The sequence below is a fragment of the Amphiprion ocellaris genome, chromosome 10 (assembly GCF_022539595.1).
Source record: "Amphiprion ocellaris isolate individual 3 ecotype Okinawa chromosome 10, ASM2253959v1, whole genome shotgun sequence".
NCBI classification, from domain to species: Eukaryota; Metazoa; Chordata; class Actinopteri; family Pomacentridae; genus Amphiprion; species Amphiprion ocellaris.
Window position 1 is genome coordinate 2,200,109 of NC_072775.1, and position 15,239 is coordinate 2,215,347.

Below are 15,239 nucleotides of genomic sequence, written 5' to 3' on the forward strand. Positions count from 1 at the left end.
ATTTTCTGTAATGACCTACTTGCAACAGCAATAAACTGATGTGTGGGAATTTATTTATTTACATTCTAAGTATTCAAAACTGTTGCATTACTTTGGAAAGCTGCAGGAAGCTTCTAGCCTCTTTGAGCTTTTTCTTTTCCGATCTCTGCAGGTGAGTTGAGGTACATGTATTGTAGTAAATACAAGAAAAAAGTGAACAGCAATTCAACACTAATCCTCTGTATGGAATCAAAGGAGTGCCATAATAAAAGATAAATCTGTTAAAAGGAAATTCATGTGCAAATGTAAAGTGGAATAAATAAAAAATAAAATAAATTTAAAAATATGGAAATACAAAGGTAAATTTTGTCTTTGCTTTAACCTTTTCCCTTTGTTTTTTAATTTTTTTTCCAGGTATTGACTACTCACCTGGACAGGAAGCCCCACCCAAAGCCATTTGATTGACAGCTCAGTCCATCAAGCAATGACAAATAGGAAACCAAAAGGGAAAAACAAAAGGAAAAAACAAAAGGAACAACAAAATGTACCTATATATTTCCATATTTTTTAAAAATCAATTATTTTTTAAATTTATTCCTCTATATATTTACACATTTAATTCCTTATTTTTAACAGATTTATTTTTATTTATTCTTTTATTTATTCCTCTTTATATTTACATTTATTTTCTTATTTTTTCACAAATTTATTTTTATTTATTCTTTCATTTATTCCTCTTGTATTTACACATTTTCTTATTTTTAATACATTTATTTATTCTTCCTTATATTTACACATTTTCTTATTTTTAAACAAATTTATTGAATCTTTTATTTATTCCTCTTTATATTTACACATTTATTTTCCTATTTTTAACAGATTTTTTAATTTATGCTTTATATTTACATATTTATTTCCTTATTTTTACACAGATTTATTTTTTATTTATTCTTTTATTTATTCCTCTTTATATTTACACATTCATTTTATTTTTTAACAGATTTATTTTTTATTCATTCTTCTATTTATTCCAATTTATATTTAAACATTTATTTCCTTTTTTCTTTTCAAAACAGATTTATCTTTTATTGTGGCACTCCTGTGATTCCATACCTCTGAGCCCCAAAACTGCTCAGCAAAAAGATATTTTACAGATACAGAAATTGGATTTTCAGCTTCAACTTTTGGCTCCGTTGAGAAAAATAATCAAATCAAATTTTAAAATCATGGTATTTCATTCACATCATTTTATTCAATATGTCTTGTTTCAAAACTTGCCGAAAATAAATCAAAAACTATATTCTGGAACTATTCTGCTGAACTGCAGGATTGTTAACACCTGTACGAAATTCAAGCTTCATTCTTTCTTTTTTTGTTGGATTTATGCTGTTGTAATTTTGTTCTACTGCACAAAACCCATCATTGAGTTCTATTCATGGTTGTGCTGTTTCCATAGAGATGCAGGAGTTTGAATTTTGAGGGTTAAAGTGTGTGTTGAGGGGATTTAGATTCAGATCACCACCGCTGGACCTGGATTGGACCGATGGATGATGTAGCAGAGTAAGCGCTGGCTGTGAATCTGCCGTTTCTTCCTCACCTGTTGTTCCAAATACTGCGGAAGAGGTCCAGAGCTTCCCGTAGCCGGTTGGTGTTGTTGTCTTCCCTTATTACCATGTTGTAGCTGCTGCTGGCCACTACGAAGATGATAGCAGTGACGTCTGGAGGGAGAGCACAAACACCACGTCAGCTTTCTGACAGGAATGAAGCAAAAACAAAACCCGTACGGTGCGTTCATCTGAAGGAAAACAGGAAGCGATGGGCTGGAAGTCTCACCATTAAAGCACTGGATCCATTTTCTCCTTTCATCTCTCTGGCCCCCGACATCAAACATGCTGTGGAGGAGAAAATACTGGGTCAGACTCAGAACACCCTCACTGCTGCCCTCTGGTGGCCAAACAGCTCATATCTGTGGTGGGATGGGACCAAGGGCGTCAGGTACATGTACTGCTGCTGACCGGCTGGAGAACATCTGCACAGCTGTTTGATTTTAACGCTTATCCACACAAGGGCAGGTGTTTTTTTTAGATCATCACAAAAGACTTTTTGAGCTGCAAACGCTCCGGATCTCAGGTCTAGATATTAATGTTAGGGATGTCATACTGGCATAAAAATGTAATATCGGTCAATATAGGCATCGTTTTCTTTTTTGTTGTTTTTTTTTTTTGTCGAGCATGAAAAACAATAAAATAATGCCTGGATTTATGTAATAGACTCATAGAGGGAGGGAGAGTGTGAACTGTTGTTTGAGACAAAAAAATTTCATAAATATGTCATTTTTTCCATCAGTTCAGTTGAAGTAGTTTTCGTATTTTGCTCAGACAATGTTTCCATCTGAAAGCCTTGTTGCATCTGAGAATGCATCCAATGGAGCATCACAATAAAATGAGGCATGATGTGTTAATTCCACCACAGGAGATATGTGATGTTACCTAGAATTAGTTGAACAGCCCACAGATATCGGTATCGGTTGATATCGGAATCAGAAATTGAGAGTTGGACAATATCGGCATATCGGCAAAAAAGACGATATCAGACATCCCTAATTAATGGGATAACTGTGGATGCATAAAACGATCAATTAATGAATAAATAATACAAAGAACAGCATTTCCTGTGGAGTCCTGTGGGACCCTGGCTGGATGTTTGGAAGTCATCATACCTGACAACTGAGAACTAATGATCCAGAGCTTCATAATCAATCATTCAGGATGATATAATGGGACACAAAGGCCCGTTTCACTTGGTAGAATAAGACTGTTGTGTCTGTGGTGGCGGAAATGGGTCACCTCATCTGACATCATCAAAGCGGTTATGAAACATTTACTCTAACCTTTATCAGCTGCTCTAATAAGTGGAACCGATGGTAAATAACTCTGAGCGAGCTCGCAAATCACATCAGCCGAGCACAGAGGGTTCGTTTTACATTTCAGCAGCCTAGATGACGCGTTGGTCCACCTTAGCTTCCAGCTGCAGAGCAGACTGAGGTTCAGTGTTCGGCTCAAGGACGCACAGCTGTTAGGAAGAGCAACCTTCTGACATTTCAGGCTCCGAACACGAGACCGAGGTGAGGGGAGGAAGAGCAGGCAACAGGCCGATCTCACCCGGGTTATCGGTACGACTGCGATGCAGAACGGAGGCGCAGTTAATAGTTCAGAACAAAACAACTCACTGGAAAAAAAAAAAGAGTGACAGAGTTCAGAAAAGCTGCTGCATTAGAGGGAATATAACGGCGGATGTGGACTGGAGAAAGGAATACTTGGAAATGTTTTCTATATAAAGGTGTGTGAGACAGAATGAGATGGAGTCATTGTTGGTAGGACAGGAGGTCCTCGGTGTACGACGTCATCGACCTACAGCGTTTCATCATTACGTCAGAACTGGTTACGTGGAACTAGCTGACAAGCAGAGTGGATGAATACGTCATCATGCAGCGCTATCAGACAGCTTTGTTTCCATTCTCTGGTTGTACTCCACCTTGGATTGTGCTACATTCACTAACTTTTTGTCCTTCATTATGGCTCCCAGCGTAAGTCAGACTCTTCTGATGCTTGGAAGAAAAGGAAATTCGTCTCCATGGAAGTGAAATTAGACAGAATAAAACGCTGGGAACAGGAAGAAACACCGACCAACATGGGTCACGTTGTAAAAACAGGTCAACATATTGTAGCGACCCTCTGTGATGAATGAGTGAGACTTTATCTGGTTCTCTGCTGGTTTATTGAACCTTCACACAGGCTAATGTGGACCGTAGCCAACGCCAGAAGAACTAGAAAAACCCCATAACTTAGCTCCAGAATTAGCCGCCGTTCCCAGCTCTCTCTATTGCTGACTCTCAGCCAATCAGAGGTGAACTAACTAAACATGGCACGTTCACTGACATTAGGGAAATCTGGAACTGAACAATAAACATTGAAACCTCAACAAACTCATCCAGGTCCTGGTAATCGTAGGAGCTTCAGGAGAAACCAGCCGGCTGGCTCAAACAACAATGGATGGTGTGATCTAACACTGATGTAGCTTGACCTTGGAGTTCGCCTTTAATGTCTTTAGAGGTTGTTCTGGGCTCTTTTGTTACCATTTGTATTATCCATCTCTTCCATTTGTCATCAGTTTTCCTCCTGAGGCCACGTCCAGGGAGGTTGGCTACAGTCCCATGGATCTTAAATTTCTGAATAATATGTGCAACTGTAGTCACAGGAACATCAAGCTGCTTGGAGATGGTCTTCTAGCCTTTACCTTTAACATGCTTGTCTATAATTTTCTTTCTAATCTCCTGAGACAACTCTCTCCTTGGCTTCCTCTGGTCCATGTTTAGTGTGATACACACCATGTCACCAAACAGCACAGTGACTACTGTAACCCTATAAATAGTCCGACTGACTGATTACAAGTTTGTAGACACCTGTGATGCTAATTAGAGGACACACCTTGATTGAACATGTCCCTATGGTCACATTATTTTCAGTCTTTTCTAGGGGTACCATCATTTTTGTCCAGGCCTGTTTCATGAGTTTATTTTTTAAAATAATTCTGTTGAACCACGGTTCAAAAGCAATGTCTGATTTTCATTGGTTAATTTTCAAAGAATTTTTATTTATTATTACTTTTGTCAGATTCCAATTATTTCTGTGACCATTGTGGGTTTTTCTTTCATTAACCGAGGGTTACTAACAATTTTGTCCACGTGTGTGTGTGTGTGTTTGTGTGTGTGTATATATATATATATATATATATATATATATATATATATATAAAATATATATATATATATTATATATATGTGTGTGTGTGTGTGTGTGTGTGTGTGTGTGTGTGTGTGTGTGTGTGTGTGTGTAACTAAATTAAACAATGAGAATAACATCCTACAAATTATATATAATAATAATAAATTTCATTTGTAAGCGCCTGTCTTGACACCCAGGGTTGCATATAAAATTACTTGACCAGTTGAAATATTAAGGTTCGGAGCCTAAAATGTTTTATGAAACACAAATTTAAGATCAAGGCACTACAAAATTATTAATTACAGAAAATCATCTTCAGGGATTTTGAGTGATTCTGCAGACGGGTTAATTGTGTTAAAATGTTTAATCAGATAAATCATGATACTGCAAGTTGTATTTTTTCCTTCCACATGTATTTGGGTCGTCTTTTTCACAAAATTGTAACTAAAATAACAAAAACAAATGATCAATACACGACGGTACAACCTCAGTGCAGACATGCTGATGATGTGTGTGAAACTTACTGAAAGTTCACTTTATCTACTTGGAACCTCGTCTCAAAAATCCCTGAAGTTAACACTCGGCAGCGTAGCAGGTCCTGTACAAAAAGAGACGGAAAAGATCAACGAGGAGGAACACTCTGGAGGTGATTTACATATTTTATAAGAAGCAGACGAACAGGAGTACCGACCTGGTCCGTTGGTGTGTAGTCGCTCTGCCTTACAGAGTCAATTCTGTCCAGGAAACTGAAACGAGAGAAACACAACAGCCTCAGATTTTGCATTTAGGTCTGTTCATTTCAACAGGCTGCAGAGAAACTCAAATATAGAAGAAATATAACGTCACTGTAGAGCAAAACATGCATCTCAATAAATACAGACTTTTTAAGAAACAAATCAAAAGCGGTGAGCCACATTTCATCTCACTTCACATAAACCCATCCAGTAACTGCTACACATGTTATCCATCTGTTATCTCCTATGAAAACCTCTGCAAACACATATAGTCCATGGACCCAGACCCAACATCTCCAGTATCAGTACCAGTCAAGGTGACCAATTCTTTTTGGTCTTTTTAACTTGCTATATGTCTCTAGTTTACATTTTGACATGATGCCGTTACAGACTCACAGCTTAATAAATGTTATCATTTAATGGACACAATGAAAGAGTCTGAGCCAAAAGTCCCATCAATGCGACAAGACGGAATTCCATAGGATTTTTCCTCATTATGGAAAAATAAGAAACGCCACATGCTGCACATCATCATCTGTATAATAACTTTACAGCACACAACAATACTGTAACAAACCTGAGAAAGATTTTGTTGCTATGGTAACAAGATTGTCTGTGACAAAAACAAGACACAAAATGACAAAGACACAAAACGACAAAACCGAGACACAAAACAACAAAACAAGACTCAAATTGACCAAAACAAATAAGCATGAAAAGAAAGTACAAACAAGAAATGCATTCATCTGGATCTGATGTTTAATTATTAAAAAATATTACCCTTTCTCAAACAGTTTTATCTGATTATTGACTAACATTAGATGTGATCTTTGCATAGGGTGAGATTTAAATGAATTGTGGTGAATGTGATCGTTCCACTAATCAGTGATAAAGCTGCCAGGGTGGAAAGACTCTCACATCCTGATGCACTTGTATTAACCCAACGTACATTTTAGTACCACTTAGGTTTGGTCACTGCAGACGGAACCAATATCTGGTCTGGCCCATGGGCTAACATTCAGATATCTGTGTGAGCCTCCATGTGGCTCCCGGTCGAGGCCTGCAGGCCGGTGTTGAGGCGGCTGCTCGCCACCAGAGGGCAGGCCTGCTCAGTCTGGGCTATTTTGGTCTGTCTCTAGCCAGAGTGATTACATAAGGCGGTTATTGTGGAGGTTCGACAGCTTGCTGTTGCCATCTCTCCACCACCGAGAGCAGCGGCAGCAACAGCTGGGCCTCTCTGCAGCTCAGCAGGCAGGATCAGGACACCGAGGGTGGGGGACGCACGGCCACACCGGCCCCTGGATGGTCTGGATCACACCGAGAAGAGACTCCAACGAGGCCGAGCCGAGGGCAACAATACAAAGTTTTAACCCTCGTGTCGTCCTGCGGGTCAAATTGACCCGTTTTAAAGTTTGAAAATGTGGGAAAAAAATATTTTTTCACAGTGAAACTTCTGATGTCCACATTTTGGAGAAATCTTTGAATATTTTTTGGTGGAAAATAAAAAATATTAAGAATGTTTCTGAAGAACATTCACATAAAAAACAACCAAAATCCAGCAAAATTCGCTGGATTTTGATTGATATTTCTGTGAATGTTCTTAAGAAAATATTAGAAGTTTTACTGATATATATGTGGAATCACTTTAGATATTTTTAGGATTTTTTTGCAAAATTTTTACAAATTTTTACAAGAATTTTCTTGCCAAAATTTTTTTTTTTTTTTTAATGAAACTTTTAAGGGAAACTTTTAAGGAATTATTGGAATTTTCTTCCTGAAGGTTTTGCAAATTTTCAGAAATTTCGGGAATTTTTTTGTTGATTTGTTGGATGTTTTTTCAGACAAGGAAACAATATTTTTGGTGCCTGTAAATGAGGACAACAGGAGGGTTAAAAAAAAGGCCCATTGCTACGCTGCTGTGGAAATACGAACAGTCTCTCCAACATTTAGGAAGTATCTTCATCCCGTTCAGCTCTCTGCTAACTTCAGTGGACCACGGCAGGGTTAGAAATGAACCAACTCTGGGGCCCAAAGCTAAAATGCCCTTGAAGCACCAGAAGTACAAATATGTTTGCCAGCTCAAAAAGACCAAAATACAGATTACAAGTCCCAAAGGAGACATAAACTGCTTCCTCTGTCAATGGATTATTAATTATTTACTCATCAAGAAAGCTTTTTTAAAAACAAAATGACAAACATTTGACTTGAGACTTTATCATAACTGCAGGATTATCTTTCAGAGCTTCTTCTTTCATGAACAAAAAAACAGAAGATCATGAAGGACTCCTGCTTCACTACCACGGCAACATCCAACACATGTACAGTATTCAATACCTTTATGTGCAATACTGCAATTTAAATAATATTCACATTTATTACACTGATTTAACCCTCGTATCGTCCTGTGGGTCAAAATTGACCCGTTTTAAGGTTTGAAAATGTGGAGAAAAAAATATTTTCAGTGAGACTTCCAATGTCCACATTTTCAACATTTTTGGAAAATTTTTGAAAATTTTTTGGTGGAAAAAAAGAAATGGTAAAAAAAAATGTTTGTTAAGAACATTCACATGAAAATTAACCAAAATCCAGCGAATTTTGTTTTTTTAGTGAACGTTCTTAAAGAAAATAATAGAAGTTTTACTCATATCAAGTAATCACTTTCGATATTTTTAGGATTTTTTTGGAAGATTTTTCTTGTCTCGTCTCGTTTTTGTCACTTTGTGTCACATTTCTGTCGTTTTGTGTCTCACTTGTGTCGTCTGTTCTTCTATGAGAGCAGATGAAGGTGTGTCAAGTAGATGTTGAGGAGAAATGTCCCGGTCTCTCTGGTATGTAGGACACAGATGTGGACCAATCACCGTCCTTCATGTTCTACCCAAACCCTTGGAGCTTCAGGACAGCAACACAGCTAAAAAGCCCCAACTAGAATTAAATACCGGAGGATGAATGCTCCATTATGAGCCGTTAGATAACAGATACGCTGCTCATGTGCTCCGACAACAACGTCTTCATCACACACTATTTCTGCCTCATACAGTCTAAAGAAGAAGTGAGGCTATTTCTGAGAGGCTGATCAACTTTCTCATACTAGTTTCATATGAATGTACAGTAAACTCACCTACTGGGTCGCCAGCTGTGACACATAAAAACATAGAGGCATTTAAAGTATGTTTTAGAAGAACACTGCTTGGTTTTGGACCACAGCCTTTATAGAAAAATACAGCACTAAAATCGCCTGTTTGTCTTTTTGTTGTATGTAAGCTGCTGGAGATTTGACTTTCCCCTGGGATTAATAAAGCATCTATCTATCGATCTATCGATCTATCTATCTATCTATCTATCTATAGTCTATCTATGTATAGTCTATCTATAGTCTGTCTGTCTGTATATCTATCTATATCTATCTATCTATAGTGTATAGTTTATCTATCTATCTATAGTCTATCTATAGTCTGTCTGTATATCTATCTATCTATATCTATCTATCTATATCTATCTATCTATCTATCTATCTATCTATCTATCTATCTATCTATCTATCTATCTATCTATCTATCTATCTATCTATCTATCCATAGTCTATCTATCTAGAGTCTATCTATAGTCTATCTATCTAGCTACAGTCTATCGTCTGTCTGTCTGTATATCTATCTATAGTCTATCTATCGATCTATAGTCTATCTATAGTCTGTCTGTCTGTATATCTATATCTATCTATATCTATCTATATCTATCTATAGTCTATCTATCTATCTATAGTCTATCTATCTATAGTCTATCTATCGTCAGTCTGTCTGTCTGTCTATCTAGCTATAGTCTATCTATCTATATCTATCTATCTATGGCTGGACCCGAATATCCTCACATCCAGTCATTATGGCGGTATCTGAATATTAATTTTGAGATCCGAATATTTCTCTTTATTCGTGGTTTTGTGTGTCGTTTTTGTCGTTTTGTGTTTCTTGTCTCGCTTGTGTTGTCTATTTTTTTGTCATTTTGTTTCTTGTCATTTTTTGTCTTGTGTGTGTCATTTGTGTGATTATTTGTCTAGTTTTTGTCCATTTTTTGTCTCTGTAACTTTCTGATCATTTTTTTGGTCTCTTTTTTGTTTGGTTTTGTGTTGTTTGTCTCATTTTGTGTCTCATTTTTGTAATACTTTGCCCTGTTTTTGTCTATTTTTGTGGTTTTGATCCTCCAGTAAAATCCTCTATGGTCCAGCTCCAGATGACTAAATGTTGTGTTCCTTTGTAGTCACTCTGTGATCTGGAAGTTGGAATGTGGAAATGATGAACTGAGGCTGAATGCTGCTGAAACTGAACTTACTATTCTTGATAAATTTCCGGTTGTTCATGATGTTTTGTAGAAAGATAATTCCGTAAATGTGAACATTTTCAGAACGTACTTTTTTGCACTAAAACAAAGCAACTATTTTCCAGTTGTGGTTATTTATAGGTCATCATGCTGTGGTTTTACTGGTCACTGGAGATCAGACTGGGCTGAATGTGGAACCTGGACTAAGATGAGTTGGACTCCCCCGATCTACGCTGTGTATTCATTAACCAGGTCTAATCCGGTCTGTAAAACTCCCACAGTTCCTTTCTGTCTCTCATTTAACAGTTTTTATTGAATTTTACATTAACTTCATTGTAATGCATTTTGTTTGCGGCGTACATTGCAGGTAAGAGAATATAGAACACAGAATTGTTGCCGCAGCATTTCAATTACAATATTTGAAGTTATCCCTCTTCTCCCACTCCACCCACCCCATCCCCTCCCCTTACCCTACCCCACCCCATCTTACCCTACCCCACCCCATCCCAGCCCTCCCTTTAGCCCCAAGGTCCAGGTCCCACACCTATGAATGCATTAAATATAAGTAATTCAAGACTGCAGAGGTGCCAGGCATATACACATCGTGAAGAAACAGTCATTTCCTTTCCTTCCCTGTTAAAAATGTGATTAATACAAGGCAAGGGGAAGAAAACCAAAGCACCGACAGGCAATCAAATAAACAAAAATAAAAATAAATAAAAATAATGAGAGAATATATATATACAAAAAAAGGAGTAAACAACGATTAGAAAAATAAATTAATTAATTAAAAAGAGAAAAGAAAAAGGGGAAGGGGGGAGGGTACAAAAAAAAATTATTTAAAGAGTAGGGGAGGGGAGTGTCATCCATCCTTCTTCTACTTTTCTATTGTTTATTCATCATCTCTATTAAGTGGGATTTGTAAGCTATCGTAGTATTCTAAGAAGGGGGTCCAAGTCTTCCTGAAACTGTGCAAAGAGCCTTTCAGGGTGTATTCTATTTTTCCAAGTTTTAAATAGTGCACGCTGTCTTTGATCCATCTAGTGAAGCTGGGAGGTGCCTGCTCTTTCCAGGAAAGAAGTATGAGACGCCTGGCTATTAAGGAGGTGAATGCTATTATTACCTGAGCATTTTCTTTCAATAAAGAAATCTCCTGGCTATAACCAAATAGGGCACACATAGGATTGGGAGTAATGTCTATTTTCTGTCTCTAACTTACAACCTGAACTTTGGCCCAACTACAAACCTGACTGGACTCGTCCTGAACCACCTTCAGGCTGCATGTTTGTCTGAAAACTGCCACATAAAGCTAAACTGAACAGTATTTATTATGACTAATTCCTGTAGTTTTATGCCTATAGAGGCAAAACTACACAATGATTGACCAGAATGTGTGTTTTCTTACATGAGGATTGAGTTTTTTCTCATTTCTCACCCAAGATATCATCTCATCACCCGGGGTGGGAACCGCTGCTCTGTCAGCGTATTATAACTGATAACTATTTCTGCTGATGACAGACGATGATAACGCGTATAGACGGTTGGTGGGCAATACTTAGAAAAAAAACATTAAAAACAGGACTAGATCAGGTGTGTAGACAATGCAGGTACTGAAAAATGTTTCAGGAATTAGAAAACATTCAAAATGATAAAAGAAAAAAACTTTGCAACGGACATTTTGCTCATTTTCTTGGAGTTGTTTTTTGTTTTTGAGCCGATAGAGTGTCCAAATACAGTAAAAAACATCCATCAAAACCTAAAGATGAAGATTATTTTCACAGAAGAGCAAAAAAAAAGCAAATATTTTTCATTTGTGTCTCGTTTTTGTCATTTTGTTTCTTGTTTTTGTCATTTTATGCCTCGTTTGTCGTTTTTTTTGTCATTTTGTGCTTTTTTGTCTCGTTTTTGTCCATTTTTTTGTCGCTTTGTAACTTTTTGTCTCTGTTTTCTTTTGTGTCGTTTGTAAATTTTTTTTGTCATTTTGTGTCTCGTTTTTGTAATATTTTGTCTTGTTTTTGTTTTTTGTCTGACTTTTGTCATTTGTCTCACGTTTTTGTCATTTTGTGTTTCCTTTTTGTCGTTTTGTGTATCATTTTTGTAATATTTTGCCCGTGTCTTGTTTTTATCACTTTGTGTTTTCTTTTTGTCGTTTTGGGTCGCATTTTTTTCATTTTGTGTCTCGTTTTTGTAATATTTTGTCATGTTTTTGTTGTTTTTGTTGTTTTTTTCTTGCTTGTGTTTCTTGTCTCATTTTTGTCATTTTGTTTCGCTTTAGTCATTCCTTTGTCTTATTTTTGTTGCTTTTTGTCTTTTTTTGTCTCACTCGTGTCTTTTGTCCATTTTTTGACACCGTTCTGCTTCTAGCTGCACACATCCATGCAAAAACTGGATTCAAAAACCTCAGAAAAGAAAAAATCTGCAGCTTTTGCCCCATCACTGCAACAATGTGAGTATTTTTAGTTCCTCACAGAGAGCTAGCGAGGTTATAATTACTGAGCGCTTTGTGACTGCCATGTGACACAAGTACTACTGGTGGAGCTGGAGATCCAAATATAGTCTCTGTACCAGAGAGAAACACAACCAGGGTCCTGGATGCAGGAAAAATGCAGAAAAAGATAACATTGATTAGCGAGCGGCTGTCCTGATAACGTCTCGTCAAAGGTTTGGGTTGTTCTGGTGGAAGCTACAAACAGACGGTTTCCTTCAGTTCTCTGCTGGCATCTTCTGATGTGGTCGCTGGTTTTTGTGTGAAATCCGTAGATTTGAGGGATAAAAGGCCACCAGTTTTTTTAGTGCGGGTTTTTTGTCTTGTTTTTTGTCTGACTTTTGTCGTTTGTCTCATGTTTCTGTCGTTTTGGATCTAATTTTTGTCATTTTTGTCTCGTTTCCGTTGTTTTGGTTTTTTTTGTCGTTTTATGTCTCGTTTTTTTCATTTGTGTCTTATTTTTGTCATTTTGTGTCTCTTTTTTGTTGTTTTATGTTTCTATTTTGTCGCTTTGTGTCTCTTTTGTTGTTTATGTCTCATTTTTGTCGCTTTGTGTCTCGTTTTGTAATATTTTGTCTTGTTTTTGTTTTTTAATCTTTTATTTTTTTTTGTCTGACTTTTGTCATTTTGATCCTCCAGTAAATCCTCTATGGTTCAGTTCCAGATGACTAAATATTGTGTCCCTTTGTAGACACTCTGATCTGGAAGTTGTAATGTGGAAATGATGAACTGAGGCTGAATGTTGCTGAAATCAAACTTATTTTTCTTTCTCTAATGTTTTGTAAAACGACAATTCCTTAAATGTGAACATTTTTGCACTGAAACAAAGGAACCATGAGGAGTTGTGTTTAATTATCAGTTATTCTGCTGTTTTACTGGTTACTGGAGACTAAACTGGGCTGAATGTGGAACTAGAATGAGTTTAACACGGCTGTTCTAGTTCTACTGCAGCTCTACTGTTTGTCTCCAGGGTTGGGTTGTTTCTGTACTTAGCTTAAACTCTCTGTCCTGGTGCTGCGGGCCGCTCTGTTGCTATGTATAGGTTTGTTATGGACAGGATCACTGGACTTGGCCTGGTCTTTCTGTGTTGTTTGCCTCATCTTTCCATAAAACACAGACATGAACACACACACCAGTACGTAGAGGGTCAGTGGATGCTGGAGGGCCTCAGGCTTTCGGCCCCACGTGGTCCGGGTCACATGCTGCTGCCCATTGAGCAGAAAAAAGGGGCAAAGGGAGGACGTGGGTGGCAACAGAGCAGAAGCGGGGGTATCTGTGCTGCCAAAACAAAGGTGTTCTGGAAGTTGCAAGGTGGACCAGTTTTCTAGCACATCTCACATGTGTTTCCAGCTAGAATAGTCAGTTAGCACATTAACTATGTCTAGACTGGACTTATCATTCACTTAATGTTATCTTTACTGGAAAAAACTGCTCTTCTTTCAACAATATGGACATTACTAAGTGACCCCAGACTATTGAACAGTAGTGTAATAAAAAACAGTACAAACACAGAAAAAATGTAGAAAAAATAAAGTACAAATATAGTAATAATACAGTAAAAATGTAGAAAAAAATAAAGTAAAACTATAGCAAAAATACACAAAAAATATCGAAAAATACAGTAGAAATATAGCAAAAATACAATAAAAATATAACAAAAATTGTTAAAATTATAGCAAAATTTTTTTAAAATGTAAAAATACTGTAAAAATATAGAAAAAAATACAGTACAAAAACAGTAAAATGTTGTAAACATATAGTAAAAATACAGTAAAAACATAGCAAAAATATAGTAATAATACAGTAAAAGTATAATAGTAATACAGTAAAAATATAATAGTAAAAATACAAAAAAAAATTGTAAAAATACAGCAAAAACAGTAAAGATACAGAAAAAAATACAGTAAAAATATAGCAATAATCCAGTAAAAATAAAATTAAAAATACAGTAAAAATTAGTAAAAAATATTATAAAAATATTGTTAAAATACAATAAAAATACAGTATAATATAGTAAAAATACAGTGAAAATACAATAAAATTATAACAAAATACATCAAAAATATAATAAAAACTTAAGAACAGTAAAAATACGGTAAAAAAACAATAAAAATACAGTAAAACTATAGAAAAATACAGCAAAACTATAGTAAAAACATAATAAAAATGTAGCAAAAATACGGTAAAAATAAACACTACCATTCAAAAGTGAAACTCTTGAACGCTAGTGTACATTTAACCTCTGAATTCAGGTGAAGATTATTTCAAAGTTTTGAACATCAGCACCAAAACAGGACGCTTTAAAACACCCAACAATAACTCCACGTTTAACAACTTCAGTGAAGGACGACGCATTGTGAGTTCAAGCTAATGAACCAAAATGCAAACAGAGCATCATGCAGGAAGAAAGCAGGTATCTGGGGATTTAAACTGCACGATAAAAAGACGTTAAAAGATGGTAAAAAGTCCCCTTAACCACGCTGGAGTGAAGGCGAGGCAAAGTTCCCTCTAACAGGATGGAAACCTTCACAGCAACCAGCAGCAGCCAGCCTCATGCGCTCATTTGATAATTGGGTTGACTTTTTACAAATAGCGGAGCATCTTTAATTAGCAGAGCAGAGCATCCGATCAATAGTTTCCATATTTTGAGTCACTCAGGCTGGCGTAATGGACTTCCACTGGCAGCGTTTTAAAGCTGACTGCTGGACACGATAGCAGCAGCAGCAGCAGCAGCAGCAGCAGCGTCACACGAGCTGCATTTAAAGGTTTTCAGGACTTTGTCTGTACAACTGCGTCTCAGGTTTGTTCAGATAGAAGAGAACGATCTAAAGAGACGACCAGGACATTTATTTAGAGTAAAATATTGGGAGATCTGACGAGAAACAAATAGATTAAAAAGGAAAAAACTGAACTTTAATGTCAGAAAGTAACATAGTTTTCAAGAGA

At 36.6% G+C, this 15,239-nt stretch overlaps 1 protein-coding gene across 2 annotated transcripts in view; it reads right to left on the bottom strand.

The window, feature by feature from the left end:
• The window catches only part of LOC111586146 (guanine nucleotide binding protein (G protein), alpha activating activity polypeptide, olfactory type), a 90,303-nt gene that overhangs the window by 6,609 nt on the left and 68,455 nt on the right, over positions 1 to 15,239 (bottom strand). For both annotated transcript variants that reach the window (XM_023295825.3, XM_023295826.3), the window contains exons 6-9: positions 5,455 to 5,509; positions 5,288 to 5,361; positions 1,813 to 1,871; positions 1,577 to 1,697 (exon numbers count right to left, since the gene is read on the bottom strand). In XM_023295825.3, the coding sequence (XP_023151593.1) occupies positions 1,577 to 1,697; positions 1,813 to 1,871; positions 5,288 to 5,361; positions 5,455 to 5,509 (309 nt within the window). The remainder of the gene's footprint in view (positions 1 to 1,576; positions 1,698 to 1,812; positions 1,872 to 5,287; positions 5,362 to 5,454; positions 5,510 to 15,239) is intronic.